Here is a 14,300-nt window from a genome sequence, read left to right as displayed (position 1 = left end):
TGCTCGTGCTCAGTCAGCGATTAGCCTTACTAACCCTAACCCTGTCTGATTCTATTCGTAGCAGTGCGTCCTTCTTCCGTGTATAGTAGTTTGCGTCCAATTAGTATAATTTATCAAAATTACATACTCGATTATGTGATAATTCTGTTGGCTAGTTCAGCATGATAAATGACCGCTCCGTAGTGTGAGCCTGGGCATCCATGGCAGGAATGACACCAAACATTGACCATCTATGTTCATTGACCTAGTCAAAAATGTACAATATTGGCCAGATTTCTGCTGCAGTACGGTACCCGAAGACCATACACTCAGCCAGAAGTGACAATCAGTGTTCAAGCGCCCCGCAAGGTCCGGCCATTGCAGATCATACCTGGCGATTCTCTACCAGTTTTCGCCATCCCTTTGCCATATCTCGCCAATCTGGCCGTGTAAGACGGATCCCGGACATAACTGACCATTTCTTTCGCTTTTTTGCTGATGAAGCGGCGCGCTCCCGATCGCCTCTTGTTCGCTCGGCGTTATCGACAACTCGGGTAGCTTGGGTATCGCCGGCACAGAGATGGCTTCTCCTATTCCGGTCCAGGTCGCTGCGGCTCGCAACGGAGCTGGGAACATGCGGATGGCCATGAGTGGTGTCGCTTTATCTGCCTTAGCTGCCGTGGGCGCGATGGGTGTTCTGTTCACGCAGATGTGACGAACGGCCTGTACGGGGCGTTTGGAACGTCACACCGGGCACAGTATTTAGTTGTCGTTGTGCTATGGAGGCTTTACCGTCTGTCCTTGTAGGAAGAATGATAAGAGCAGGTACATCGAGTGGATTGTGGTACGTATTTGTGACGTTGGCTCCGTTTTCCATGCGCAGCTTGTTACATAAATCTTCGAGCTTGTGTGTATAGTACTAGGTGCGTAGGTCTTGACGTAGTCCGCAGAGGAGCACTGACGGACGGCCAATAGATCCTGCAGGTACAGCTACGTGCCCATTGGGGTAAATGATGAGCTCAAGGCCTGGATTAGCAACTCCAGTGCCTGGCCCTATTACTAGCATGCGGCCCTCGCTCGCACAAAGAGAGTACACAACAAGCGACTCCCACCATCATGCTCGATTACGCGTGGCTCAGCGAGCCTCGATGGCAGCCTCCATGCTTTACGTTTACTCGTCATTCTCATTGGATCGACGGCCTCACTATGGAGACTTACTGAGAATGCGTTATCGCTACAGTAACTCTGAGCAGCGGGGTCTCAATCGCCTCCTGCGTGATACGACTCGAGGAGCCTACGGCCACACGTATCATCGAATGCACTGAGATAGCCATCTAAGCTGCAGTCCAGATGTAAAACGGCGCTGCGAGCACCAAGAATAGCTTCCGCCCTCTCTGTGTAAGTGGTAGTGGGTGCGGGGAGTATGATACTTTTCAGTACGGCCGAGCTTAATCGCTCAACTGAGAGCAGTGTTGCCAGGCGGCGCTCGCAGCTTACTCTGAGATGCAAATTCTGCTGAACCAGAGCAAGCCAACTATAGTAACCAACGCAGAAGTGCGTACTAAGCTTGAGCGTCGAGGTCTCTTCCTTTCTGCAACTCTTACTCAGACCCTCCAGGTTCCTCCGAAAGATGCCTCAGTATGTTCTTCCATAGATAGATTGCCAAGCAATCAGACCGACGACTCGCATAGCAACTAGATCTCATCCACGAAATATGGGCATCTCGGCCGCTCATTGTGACTGGCGGCTATGACTCTGCACTGCAGATTGCAGAGGAGACTAGATAGCTGATCGGGTCTAGGAAGAAGTTCCTTGCCAATCTGAGTAGTGTTAATCTCTTCCGCGACCCCAGTCCAGACCGCCGCCGATATGGATAGCCTTGGATTGACTAGCCCGACCTGCTATTCCGCGGAAGTCTCGAACTGAACACACGGGACTTCAAGACGTGATATTACCCGCCGACGGCGGAGGGATACCCTGATACATGCAACGCCAGGACACAAGTATTCATACCCCACTAATGATGACAGTATCTACAACTACGGTAGGCAGCAATCCATATGAACTCAAGCGCGACGCATTCGACAATCCATCAACGCTCGAAAGTCATCACCCTTGCCAATTCTTAATCGACCTGCGCTCTCGCCCGGCCTGTAACTCTCGTACTTTAGCCCACATCAATGGCCAGCCGTGCCACTGAAGGTGGGGCCTCTTGTCCCGGATACATACGTCGACATCCAGCGTTGGAAAGAGGCCATCCACCACCTCGGCCAGTACTAGTGCCAAAGCATCGGGCTCAATCCAACGTAATGAGGAGAGTTTGAGCGTGCGCAAGCGATGTGCAATTCGCGGAATGGGATACTGCAGAAATTCAGGAGGCAGAGTGATATCCCCTAGCTCTATCTCGAGATGGATAAGTTCCGGGCAAAGATATGAGAGGTGATATAGTGACGCTACGGAGGGGAATGACGCCACCCGTGAGCAGTAAGGGGATGTGGCATGTGATGGGAGGGAGAGCTTCTTCAGCCCTGGCCAGGCTTTGGCGAGCATGAGGACGTCGTCGTCGGTGAGGACACTGGGACAGTGACAGGAACCCACAATAAGCGTATCGAGTTGGTTGAAGTGTCCGAATAAGGGTTGCAGGATTATCTTCCCAACCGCTAGCTGTGGAGCAACAACGGCGTAACGAAGGGGGGTCGGATCGCATCGGAGAGCGCTATTGCCGTAGATTAACTTGAGAGAGCGGACGCTTCGCGTGCATGGCGCGCTCTTCAACTCGCCAATCAAAGAACGGAGGGCATCGACGTCCCCTGGCCTCAGCAAGTACATCCCGTAGAGGTTGGGAGCGTCCAGTAGAGATATGAAGGATGCGAGATCCTCGCACATCCCTATACAGTAGATGCTGCGTAGGTTAGGACCAGAGTCCATAACTCTTTGGCATTTCGCGAAGTTCTTGATGGACAAATGAAGAGCCTCCAAGTTGGGGGCCTTCAGCAAGCGTCGGACGTCTTCCGGCTTGAACGCGGTCAATACGTTATGAAGAGTAAGTTCACGGATGGATTTCAGGGGAATGAGAAAGCTGATGGGGAGTCCGGTCTGGCATGTGATCTCTAACCTACGGAGAAAGGGAGCTGCCGAAGAGAGCTGCAACCCAAGTGTCCCCAGTGGACAGCCGGCAGTTAGCTCGTCGACGTGAAGTACGAGAGATTCGAGAGACGGCGGGACTAAGCGGACTAAAATTCCCGAGCTGTCAGCTCTTTGTCTCCAGTGCAACGTCTTCAGATGGGGGAGGAAGGTTTGTGTGCCGTTTTTGCGAATAAGGAAATGGGTCAGCTCTACGTAAGCGGGGATTAACCCAAAGGTTCCTTCGGATAGCTCCCGAATCCTAGCTCCACAGCGCAAGAAGCTTTGCCAAGCCTCATGGCGAATGACCTGAAGTTTTTCTTGGGTCTATTGCGCCGGGCTGCGTCAGAAACATGGATTGAGCTCATAAGAGCCAGCTAGCTCACCATTCCTGGATCCGACGAAGAAATCTTGCGAGCCATTGTGTCCAAGGAAGAGGGTCGGTGAAGAATGCGGAATAAAATCGTGAGGTCCACACCCTTGCTCCAGACGACACTCGATGCTGGCTCGGCCCATGCCCGACAAACTCGGGCACTGCGAGCACACGTTGCACGATCGGTGCGATTGAAAGGATTGAAGACGTCAAACAATAACGCCAGGACATCTTGATTATATAGTGCGGGATGGGGCGGGTCCGGACCTGTGGAGTCGGCACACGGTATGACTTCTTCCGCATTTGTCCCAGCAATCATACCATCCGACTGTCCTCCGTGGGTCCCGCAACGCCTAGAGGTGCTAACCCGAGGAAAGGATATGCAGTTTCCCATGGAGTAGATAGGCGTTGTAGATAGATGATTAGTCGTGGAGAGCGTTCGCAAATTCAGAGGCTGCACCGCGGCGTCTGCTCAAGAACTTCTGCGAGCCAAGATACACGGCAGTCATCAAACTGCCGCAGTCGACGTCGCGCGTCGACACTATTTGCCCGTGTTTGCAACGCTATCGACTAGCGTCTGCTGGCCTATTTAGGGCCGGCCACGGTCCTTCTACAACCATGGGCCGAGCCATGCCAGATTTCGAAGTGAAAGTCCGATACGAATCAGCAATAAGAGGTGAATATACTCTCAAGACGATCGAGCAGCTCCCTTCAGTAATCCGCATGGAGCCTCCGGCACACCACTTACAGCGACACTTCGAGAAGCACACATAGCGAGGGGTTTCCATGCTCCGTATTATTGCTCTGCTACAGGATCAACGAGACTAGCGTTCCGCCCCGCCTCAAGCGTGACCGTGAAGGTGGCTAGGTTCCGAGTACACGAAAGAAGGGAACAAAGAGAGAAATCAAGTAGACCGGGAAGTGTGAATATCAAGTACACGTACACAAGGCTAGGGAAACAAGGGATATGGCGATGAACAAGAGGCCGACGCATATATGGGAGGATAGGTTAGGGGATCAGGGACGCGACCCGCTTAGAACTGGCGGCGGTTCTTGCCCTGGCCCTTGGCGCCAGTCCTTGCACCCGCCGCACCCTTGGCCGCACCAGGGGCAGCCTTCGCACCGGTAGCGTTGTTACCAGCAGCGGCGCCCTTGCCAGTTGCGGCACCCTTACCAGTCGCGGCACCCTTGCCGGTGGCAGCAGCCGTGCCAGACGCCGCGGCGGCGCTGCTAGAGGCCGCCGCTGTGCCAGCCGCTGCGCTGCTAGAGGCAGCAGCCGCGCCAGTGCCAGTCGCTGCGGCGCCCGATGATGCAGCAGCGCCGTTGTCCGACACAGTAACCTGTCGCAAGCATAATCAGCAAAGAGTCGTCGCAGCGGGACGTCGAGTGACTCACGTAGATCATGTCATCGAGAGCACCGCGCTGGGCGACGGCGACAAGTGCGGGCTGATGGTTCGCCGCCGAGTTGATGGACGCGATACGGTAGGTGCCGGCGGGGAGACCGCCAGGGACGGTGGCGGTGAGGGCCCCGTTGACGGCGACGTCGTTGAGACCCTTGAAGAAGACGAACTTGGTGGGGTCCGTGGGCGTAGTCTGAGCGAGCGACGATATCTGCTCGATGACGACGTGCGAGTGGCCCTTGATGAGGCCCTGGTCGTTGACCTGTTGGGGCGCCATGTGGAACGTCGTCGTGGGGTTGGTGAAGTGGCCCGTCTCGAGGTTGTTGATGGCCATGGTGATAGTGAAGTCCGTGTTCGCGGCGATGGTGTCGCCGTTGGCGGGGGACTGGAACTTGGACGACGGCATCTTCGTCTGCGCGGCGATGACACCCATCGGGGTCTGGTTGCAGGACCCGTCGAGGACCTGCTGGCCGTTCGTCTTCTGCTTGTCGGGGAAGAGGAGGCAGAAGTTGATGAAGTTGTTCGTCGACGTGAGCGAGGGCTCCTGGCCGGCGGTGGCGTTCGCATTGCCGTCCGAAGCGAAGGCAGTGAAGATGTTGCTGGGGTCGATGGTCAACGATGTCTGGGCACTGGCAGCGTTACCGCTAGCACCGGCGTTACCGGCAGCCGCTCCAGATGAAGCGTTGTCACCGCTGCTTGCGCCAGTCGTAGCAGTGCTCGTGCTCGATGCCGCGGCGCTGCTAGACGCAGCGGTTCCGGTTCCGGCGCCGGTGCCTGTGTTGCCCTTGCCAACTACCACGCAAACACACATGAACAACGCCAATCCCGTAGCGGATTAAGGATAAGACATACCACCCTTGCCGCCCTTGCCGCCCGTCCTGCCACCAGCGGTGCCAGTCTTGGCACCGGTAGCACCGGTGCCGGTCTTGCCACCAATGCCCTTGCCAGCGTTGGGGTTGGCGACAAGGACACCGGATGAAGCGGCGGGAGCCGCGGTCGCAGTGACGGTAACGGTCTTAACCGAAACTGACGCCTGAGAAAAGATGTCGCTCCAGATCAGCGCCAAGACCCCCACAGAAAATGCTTGTACATACAGCGCACGCTTCGTCCTGGCTTGATGCGCTCTTGCTGTGCGCCGGGACGGCGGAAGCGGAGAGGGCGAGAGAAAGGAGAGCGACGAGAAGAGCCTTGGGGTACATGGTGCTAAAGTTACTTGATAAAACGACGACCGGTCAGGTGGAAGGAGTGAAAGTGATAATGCTTCGTGAGCTCGAAGAAAACGAAACGACCCCGGGTCGCGTTAGAGTGAACAATAGGCACCGGCCTGAAGGGGAGCGAGCGACAGCTCGAGTAGACAGAGACAAGAGCGGAAGGAAAGAGGGATGATGGAGAGCCAAGCCCTACCGGAGTTATATAGCAGCCCCTGGGCACACGCTGATCCTCGATTCTGCATCGGTGATTGGCCCGACTGGGACACCACTCTCCGGCTGCATCAGAGACTTGCGACTGATCCAGTCACCCTACCAACGCTCGATCCGTTATCTTCCAGAAAGAGGCCGGTCGCTAGGGGATTCTCTCTACCCCGCCTGCCGGCCGACAAATGCTGAGTCGCTCGATAGACGGCTGACATACATTCTCTTGGCTTGGACAACCACACCACTGTAAAGCAGCGGCACCTATGGGCTCTGGGATGTCGAGGACTCCTGTACCCGGGACATCGTGTGCATTGCCATCAAAGGAACCGATTCATTGGCATCCGCCGCTCATGATCTACAACGTGCGCCTGGCCGCGGGGACGCCAGGCACAAGCAACACACTTAGGGGGGGCACGGTATGTCGGGGCCCGGTTTGAGCTATTTTTGCACCACTGCATATTCAGCCTCTTGCGATTTGGGAGAGGCTGCTGTCGCGCGCCGTTGGTCCGTGAACATCCATGCATCCATGTCTCCTGTTGCTTGATTCGTCAGTCTTCTCATCGGCTATCTAAGGTCACGAGTATCCTAGGCGCATCAGGACGCACCGCACCGCACCCCTGCCTCGCGAAACTGTCAGTTTCAACGACAGAGCGAAACACAGAAGGACGAGCATGAAGGAATCATGGCGAACTCCCTGGCAGGTTACCGAAGCGTAGCGTTATTCTTGGATGGGCGTTGTGGGGCCAGGGACTTCCTTCCCACTCCAACGCTCCTGAGCAGTCCTCGGTGCTTCTCCCATTGACAGGACCTGCCGATCTAAATATGCCGTACGCCGTGGGCTGTCCGGACCGCTTTCCCTCGCAGACGTCCATGTCGACATCTGCAGGCGCCAAGTGCATTGGCAGGATCGTTCAAGTTGGAAGCACAAATTTAGTGCGTCTTGTACTTTTTCCCGACTCGGATCTGCAATCCGACGCGGTTGTCCGGCAATGTACTGCCCCTCTTCCTCGGTGCCTCGCTTTACGACAGGCTGCAACTGCCGCGCTCGTTCGCATGGCAGACATGGTTGTCATCTGCCACTCTCCCGTCTTCCGAACCCTCGTGTCACACGTCCTCACCATCTCCCGTTCGAAGCGGGATGGCACCCTCGTTACGGTTCAGCTGTACGCAGAAGCAATCGCTGCCTGGATTCAATCATCCAACTTTATACATAATCAGCAGGTCATGCTTCATCCACCATTGCACGATGGTTCACACCTGTGCCGCACTCTGCCAAGGAGTCGAGTGCGACTGTCTTTTCGCCATCATGAGGCATGCGCCCATAACACCGCAATAACATGTAGGAGCGCCCCCGACGTCCCATCTTCAACGTTGCAATGATCCATCAGGTATGTCATGTCAGTACGTCACGTTGTCGTCTCGTACAGTATCTGTCTTGTCGCAAGCCTTGGAAACTTGACATAGCGATGATGTATCACTGCATTGCGTGCTTCATGCTTCGATGCGCCCGTCTTCTACAGGCTCACGCATTTGTCTCGGAAGCCATGCAACATCAGGTCTTGATGTTGCAAACATGGAGCGGACGTCGAAGTGTGTGACGGGCGCGCCCTGTCGGGTCTGCTAGCTTTATCCAGGTCAGAGGAGACTGATTCTTGCGAGGATCGTACTCGAGTACATATCCGTGAACAGTATCGTGGCTCGCTCCTGACGCCAACGGATCAATCGAGTATGTCCACATTTATCTCTTCGCCGCTCCTGGACCTAATGAATAGAACTGCGCGACCTCGCCTTCATCTGCCCCCGAGGTCGCGACACATAACTCATCCGGTACCCAACTGCTGCGGTGCGAGGGCAAATCCGCGGGGCAGTCCCAAAAACGGATTCGGTCCCGGGCGTCGACGATCGCGACGCTCCACAAGTCCACAGCCAAAATAAACGGGAGAAGCCTCCATCTTTACGACACGCGAAAGATGCGTGAACGCGCCTCGGTACCTGCGCTGCGAAAGATCGCGCAGAAGAACAGGTTATAATTAGGCCAGACGCGTGTTTATGTGTGTGCAAGTATGTAGCTTCGACTCAGCTCCACAACGCCTACCGACATGACCTTGTCAAGCGGGCCGCGGGCGCTGTATTGACCATATCAACGGATGCGCTGGTGGACAGTCCATTGCCCACGTATTGTCTTCAGTGGGGTGCGCGGTGACCGCCCTCGGCCACATTTGGAATGCGGGTTTCGAACTGGGTGGGACGGGGGCATCGGACGTGCGCGCGTGGTACCTGTCGCTTCCAAGCAAAGGATGGGCGCATATGTATCGCACCTCTTCCGGGCTTGCCAAGAACATACCTCGAAATCAGTGGCCTAGGCTCATAGACGTCCTAAAGTGCTAAGCTTGCGCGCTGTATATCTGAAGGAAGTAGCCGTAGCGTCACGTATTGGCATTCCCTGTCGACATCCTCAGATAAGTCGCCGTAAGGCCAGATGCCTCTGCTACCATTGCGTATGGGGAACACAGGTCAGCCACGCTTCCGTCTCGAACGCCATCTACAGCGACACCCCCTCACGGTACCTACCGTCCATCCTCCGAGACAACCACGCACGCACGTCGTCGCAGTGCATCCTCGGATTCACGCATGTCTAACCTTGGAACATGAAGAGCTGTGTACACTGTGTCCGAAACGATACATGGTGACGATATAGATTTTCCATACATACATCTGAGACCTATATGCACAACCTACTCAGAAAAACGGACTACTGTGTGACTGAAGAAGGCAGCGCCAAGAGACCGGCCGCCAGGGGCGGGGACGTGCGAGACTGCAAGGTACTAGATAGAACTTGAGGGGACGAGATGGACACCAGACGATACACACTTTGATGACGCTATGTAGCGGGGAAAAAGAGAAGGGATGAAGGCAGGACAGCAAACAGCAGACGCGACGCAAATTAGATGGCTAGGCGTATCATGATCAGAGAGGGTGCGCGGGTATAAGTTACATGTTGAAGGCGGTTGCCGCGGTGGCCTACGCTTCGCGCTGTTCGCCGCAGGAACCAAGGAAATGTGGATGACGAAGGGGCATGCCAGAAGGAACAGATGGGAATGGTGATGGAGGGGACCGATATGATTATTCGACGTCGATATGGAAGCTCGTGACCTGTGGGAGGTACGCTGCGCCAGCGAGGTCCAGGAGGTGGACGTCATCGAAGACCTCAACGCCGTTGAAGCCTCCGAATATGAATAGGCGGCTGTCAGCGAGGCAAGCAGCGTGGTATCCACGGGCGGACGGCGGTCGCCCTGCGATTTGGCGGGGCTCATACTGAAGTGACACTGACGAACGAGTCATGTCAGCGTTGCTCACCAGGCAACTAAAGCACGAGTAACGAGGACTACCCACCGAGGTTGAACAGCAAGAGATCAGACATGTACGTCACCCCATCGTGCCCCCCAAAGATGAATAGATACGATCCCACTTGCGTCGCCGAATGCGACAGCCGCTTGTGGTTCTCCCCGAGCTTTACAAGGCTCCATAGTAAGGTATCTGCCATGAACGTCAGCGTCGGTCCCTGCATCCCCCATCCGCGCCCGAAGCACGCACCAAGGTTGAGGCACCAGATATCCGAGAAACACTCCCTCCCATCACTCCCTCCCACCACGACCATAACGTTCCCGATCAGGTTCGCCGTATGGTACCCCCGCGGGGTCGGCTTCTTCCCCCTCGTCTCCATCTGCTCCCACCGCATCCGATCCACGGGCCCGCTCACGTCGAGCGTCCACACGTCGTTGAGCGCCGTGCTCCCGTTCCCTCCCCCGAAGATCCACAGCTTGCCCTTGTACAGGACGGACGTGTGCGCGCGGCGCGGCGGGGGAATGACCGCGTCTTCGGGGAGTATCGGGTGCACCCAGCGGCGCATGGTCGTGTCGAGGATGTAGATGTCGTTGTAGTACAAGGGGCCTTCACCGCCGCCGAAGACGATTAGCTTGCGGTCGACGAGCGTCGCGGTGTGCGCGCGGCAGGGTGGGGGGATGTCTCCCACAACCTCAGGGTGGGACCATTGCATCGTTTCTGAATCGCCAGAGTGAGCAAGGGCAGGCGCGAGGGATGCAACACAAAGGCGAGGAAAAGGAGGTCCTGTCTCTACTCGCTCGCACAGGATCTGAACAACCGCGACAGTAACATGTCTCCAGTGGAACCGCATATGAGCACATTTGAGTACGGCAGGGATCTCAGGAGCACGGCTCCGAGAGGTCTTGCCGCAGCCTGTGCACCGTGCACACAGGGATGGCCTGACCTCTACTAGCCACACTGTACGAGACTTCACAACACCAACCACAATCCTCCTTATCATGACTAGCAAAGACGGATTCGCCCCCCTTGCCGTCGAGTGTCGACACGCGCTCGCCACGATCGAAAACAACACACGCACCAGTATTGAAGCAGAACACATCCCTCCAACACAAGCTCTCGTCGCACCCGCCAAACATCCACGCAGTGCTATCGATCAGCGTCACGCTATGCGCCCTCGACCCATGCAGAGGCATCGCGCCGTACACCGGCGCCCTGCTCCAGTGCATGAGCGTCGCCGGCGTGAGCTCGACGTCCTTCGCATGCGGCAGGTGCGGCGTGTTGCGTATCCGGTGCGTCGGTGGAGGCTGCCCTGGCCTCCCGCCCTTGCGCTCGCCCCCGCGCTCGCCCCCCTCCCTGTCCCTTTCCCTTTCCCTTTCCCGCTCCCGTCTTGTGCCCCCCTCCTGCTTCTCGTCCTTGCCCTCCCGGCCATCCCGCGGTTCCCGTTCCCGCTCCTTCAGCGTCGCCGGGGACCCAGACCGCGGGTTCCTGGGGGTTGCGACCCCGCTTGGCCCCCCGTCCCCGCTGGCCGATCTCCCCGTGCCCGACCTCGTGAGTCCCGAAGGCGTCCGCTGGCTCGTCACCGACGGTGTCCTCGAAGGCGAAGTGATGCCCGCCCCAACACTGGACAGAGACGTCGTGCTCGTAGCAGGCTTGAACGTCGTTGCGGAGCCGGTGACCGCCTGGTGGAAGTACGGCGAGCGTGCGCTCGGGGTCATCGGCTGCTCCTCGGGCACGTCCGAGAGCGTGCTTCCGGAGGTGCGCGGCGAGTCGATTACAGACATAGTGCGGGGCTGGTCTGTCGGCATCTTCGGGTCGTCCGTACGGTAGATGTTCAGCTAGGACCGCGGAGAGGGAGAGTCGAGACGGCGAGCACGAAGCTCTGCGGGTACAAGATGTTCGCTGAGCGCCAGATACAGGCTCGGTGCGAGCGTTCGCGGCCCGCCTTCCCAGTCGAGCTTGTGCAACCCGTCTTGTGCCCGCTGCACGACCATCAAGCGTGGCCTTCGGCAGCGGGCTGCGAGCGGATGTATGTACATAGGCAGAACACAGTACCCGTTCCCTTGTGAGCGGAGAGGCTGGATCGAATCCGGTAGATAACCGCCCAAATTATACTACGTCGTATTTACAGCACGACGAGCCCTCATCGGGCATGTGGACGTCGCATATACGGGGTATCCTATGAACGAGACTTGATTATAGATGGCGCAACGACTAGCTGTCAGACGTCTTGCAAGCGAAGGTAGACATATTGATGCGCAAGAGGATCTGCAGGGTCATAATCGGGCAAGCGTGTTCTACTCGATACGAAGTGAACATTGCCGAAGTGGGCCATGTCGACCGGGTGGAACACGGCCAAACAGACTTGGCGATGGGAGCACTCACGCGGAGTAGCATGAGACTTCGCACAGACCGCACCCATCCCTTGCTAGCCGTAACACGATGGAGCATCGGGTAAGCTCCATGAATGATGGTGATATGGGGTGACAGTCGACGGTATACGGAGAGCACAAGGCTCAACGGCGCACTAACGACGTCCTTGGCATCCTGGGTGCGATGCTGGTAGTGACCTCGGAGAAATGTAGCCTAGTATTCACGAACGTCAAAAGCAGTGGTGTAGCATGACAGGAGAGCGAAGCGTCGTAAGCAACCCGAAAGCGAACATGCGGACTCACACCGGTCCTCAACTTGCCCTACCGTCCTAGCGTCACGACACCGGGACGGGGACCGCACTCACATCCTCTACCCTCAATCTCTCCATAACCTCCACGACGCCTTTCTCCTCTGCCCGGTCCGTGGGCAGGGCCACGCCTTCAACCTTGCCCTCCGCCTCCCCCACCCACTTCACATCCTCATCCCCCTCCTCATGAGCCGTCCCGTCCGAGTCCATGTCCAACTCGGGGAAGAACAGCTGGCCCAGGCCCAGATCATGGCACCTCGTCATCTTGAGCAACATCCCGAGCCCCATGTCGTTCGCCTGCTGCCCCGGGCCGTCGAGCAGGTCCCACGTCGCGTCGTCGAGCTCCTCCGCCATCCGGCCCCACGTCGAGCGGATCGCGCCCGGATAGTTGTACGACGCGAGGATGAAGCACACGGGCGAGCCTGCGTACGCGCGCGGGGTGAGTATGACAACGCGGGCAAGAGGGGGAATGTCACGGTTTCGCGGTAAGGAGGTCGACCTGCAGGGCGTGAGGGAACGAGCAGGGAGGCGGGGGGTACTCACATAGGCCGCTGAGCTCCTGCTCCCTCGCGAGGTAGGGAGAAGGTGGGGCGTCCTGCACAGCGCGCGCGTCCTCGCCCGCGAGGTGGTCGGGAAGGACATCGCCTAACCGATACAGCCTCTGGCACGCGGGGCATACCCTCGCTGTCACTCTGCTCTTGTTATACCACAAAATCTACATGCTCTTGCGTATGAATGATGAGGAAAAGACGGAGGAACCTGATGATGACGTACCGTTGCGGTCTCCTCTGGGAGTACGGTGCATAACATCTGCAGGACCGCGTCGTCCGCGAATTCCCCACATAACGGATCGTCCAGTGAGGGCGGAGAGGCTAGCTTTGAGGCTAGGAACGCGCGAATGTCCTTGACGCGGGGCCCGTTTCCCGGGTCGTGAATAAAAGGGACCTTCAGCAGCGAGGGCGGTATGGGTGGTTCGTCGGGGTATGGAGAATAATGGGGGTATGTGGGATCATGATGGTATATCACTTGTTGAAACCGCTCTGCATCGTACTCCTGCTGGTGCAGGTATTCGTAGTTGCTCAGCTGGGGCAAAGGCTCATATCCCAAGACGAGCGGGCCGTCTGGAGTGTCCTGCGGTGGATGGGGCAGACTTGCTAAAGGATATTTAAGTGAGGATTTCGAACTAGCCGCTTCGCGTATTTGTTCGTGCGGTTGGGTGGGGGTATGATGAGTGCTCGCGTCGTGGGCCGGGTCTGCGGGTGTTGGTGCGTGTGGCGGCGCCTTCTTCAAGCCCTTCTTGTTCTTCTTGTTTTTCTGATTGCGTGGTCCGGGCATAGTCTCGATTTTATGAGAAGGTAGCAGGGGTGGTCGTGTCAAGTTGCGGGATCGTGAAGCCGTGAAGGTCGTCGTGGTCGTCTTGAGCGGAGGAGCGCCGAGCGCGCGCGTGAGACGATCCAACGCGTCTGTCATCGTCACGCTCGCGAACCGTCACCGACGTAGCAAACTACTACTCGACGCCATCGACCCGACGAGCCTCATACTCTGAAGTCTGTCCGTCTGTACATCTCATTAGCACCCTGCCGCTGGCGACTACTATACAAGCCCAAGTATCGCCATTACGACATGTCGCACTCATATTGCTGCCTTGTCATCTCTGCGTCCGTATCAACGTAACCCGACTACATTGCACCAGTCAGCCCTCCAATGCCCTCGCGGTATAGCGCGACCGTGCGCGCAACGCCGGGCCGTACCTATAATAAACCGTTAGCCTACCCAGAAGCGAGCTATGCGCAGCGGACGAACCTCTTCAGCAGGATAGGGACTGGAATCATCAGGATCGCGACGCAACCGACAAGTGTCGATGCCCAACGGGGGTTCAGGGCTCGGAATAACGCCGTTGAGAACAGCGGGAATATGGCGCCGAATATGCTGCGAATGACCGTACACGCCCCGAGCGCAGAGGCCGCTGCGTATGAATAGACGTCTGC

The 14,300-nt window shown here is 57.2% G+C and overlaps 5 protein-coding genes across 5 annotated transcripts; all 5 read right to left on the bottom strand.

Moving 5' to 3' along the window:
* Positions 1 to 2,088: 2,088 nt before the first annotated feature.
* Positions 2,089 to 3,810, bottom strand: DICSQDRAFT_162551 (uncharacterized protein; the record flags this gene model as incomplete). Its single annotated transcript, XM_007367961.1, has 2 exons — positions 3,489 to 3,810; positions 2,089 to 3,429 (listed from the first exon to the last, which is right to left on the bottom strand). Exons 1-2 carry the CDS (start codon positions 3,792 to 3,794, stop codon positions 2,089 to 2,091), a joined length of 1,647 nt encoding a protein of 548 aa, XP_007368023.1. The 5' UTR covers positions 3,795 to 3,810.
* Positions 3,811 to 4,509: 699 nt separating this feature from the next.
* Positions 4,510 to 6,074, bottom strand: DICSQDRAFT_172224 (uncharacterized protein; the record flags this gene model as incomplete). Its single annotated transcript, XM_007367960.1, has 4 exons — positions 4,510 to 4,815; positions 4,871 to 5,667; positions 5,728 to 5,908; positions 5,970 to 6,074. The coding sequence occupies 4 exons, from the start codon at positions 6,072 to 6,074 to the stop codon at positions 4,510 to 4,512; spliced, it is 1,389 nt and encodes a 462-aa protein (XP_007368022.1).
* Positions 6,075 to 9,132: 3,058 nt separating this feature from the next.
* On the bottom strand, positions 9,133 to 11,654 carry DICSQDRAFT_109058 (galactose oxidase). The gene is made up of 4 exons (XM_007367959.1): positions 10,714 to 11,654; positions 9,885 to 10,352; positions 9,684 to 9,827; positions 9,133 to 9,616 (listed from the first exon to the last, which is right to left on the bottom strand). Exons 1-4 carry the CDS (start codon positions 11,438 to 11,440, stop codon positions 9,414 to 9,416), a joined length of 1,542 nt encoding a protein of 513 aa, XP_007368021.1. The 5' UTR covers positions 11,441 to 11,654; the 3' UTR covers positions 9,133 to 9,413.
* Positions 11,655 to 12,252: 598 nt separating this feature from the next.
* Positions 12,253 to 13,647, bottom strand: DICSQDRAFT_109054 (uncharacterized protein; the record flags this gene model as incomplete). Its single annotated transcript, XM_007367958.1, has 3 exons — positions 12,253 to 12,734; positions 12,856 to 13,027; positions 13,087 to 13,647. 3 exons carry the CDS (start codon positions 13,645 to 13,647, stop codon positions 12,340 to 12,342), a joined length of 1,128 nt encoding a protein of 375 aa, XP_007368020.1. The 3' UTR covers positions 12,253 to 12,339.
* Positions 13,648 to 14,005: 358 nt separating this feature from the next.
* Positions 14,006 to 14,297, bottom strand: DICSQDRAFT_65396 (uncharacterized protein; the record flags this gene model as incomplete). Its single annotated transcript, XM_007367957.1, has 2 exons — positions 14,006 to 14,063; positions 14,116 to 14,297. Coding segments are annotated over 2 exons (240 nt in total), but the record flags the coding sequence as incomplete, so codon positions are not given.
* Between the last annotated feature and the right edge of the window lie 3 nt (positions 14,298 to 14,300).

The sequence above is a fragment of the Dichomitus squalens genome (genome assembly GCF_000275845.1).
Source record: "Dichomitus squalens LYAD-421 SS1 unplaced genomic scaffold DICSQscaffold_30, whole genome shotgun sequence".
Classification (NCBI taxonomy): Eukaryota; Fungi; Basidiomycota; class Agaricomycetes; order Polyporales; family Polyporaceae; genus Dichomitus; species Dichomitus squalens.
Note: the sequence above shows the minus strand (reverse complement) of the source record. Positions and strands in the feature narration are given on the sequence as shown.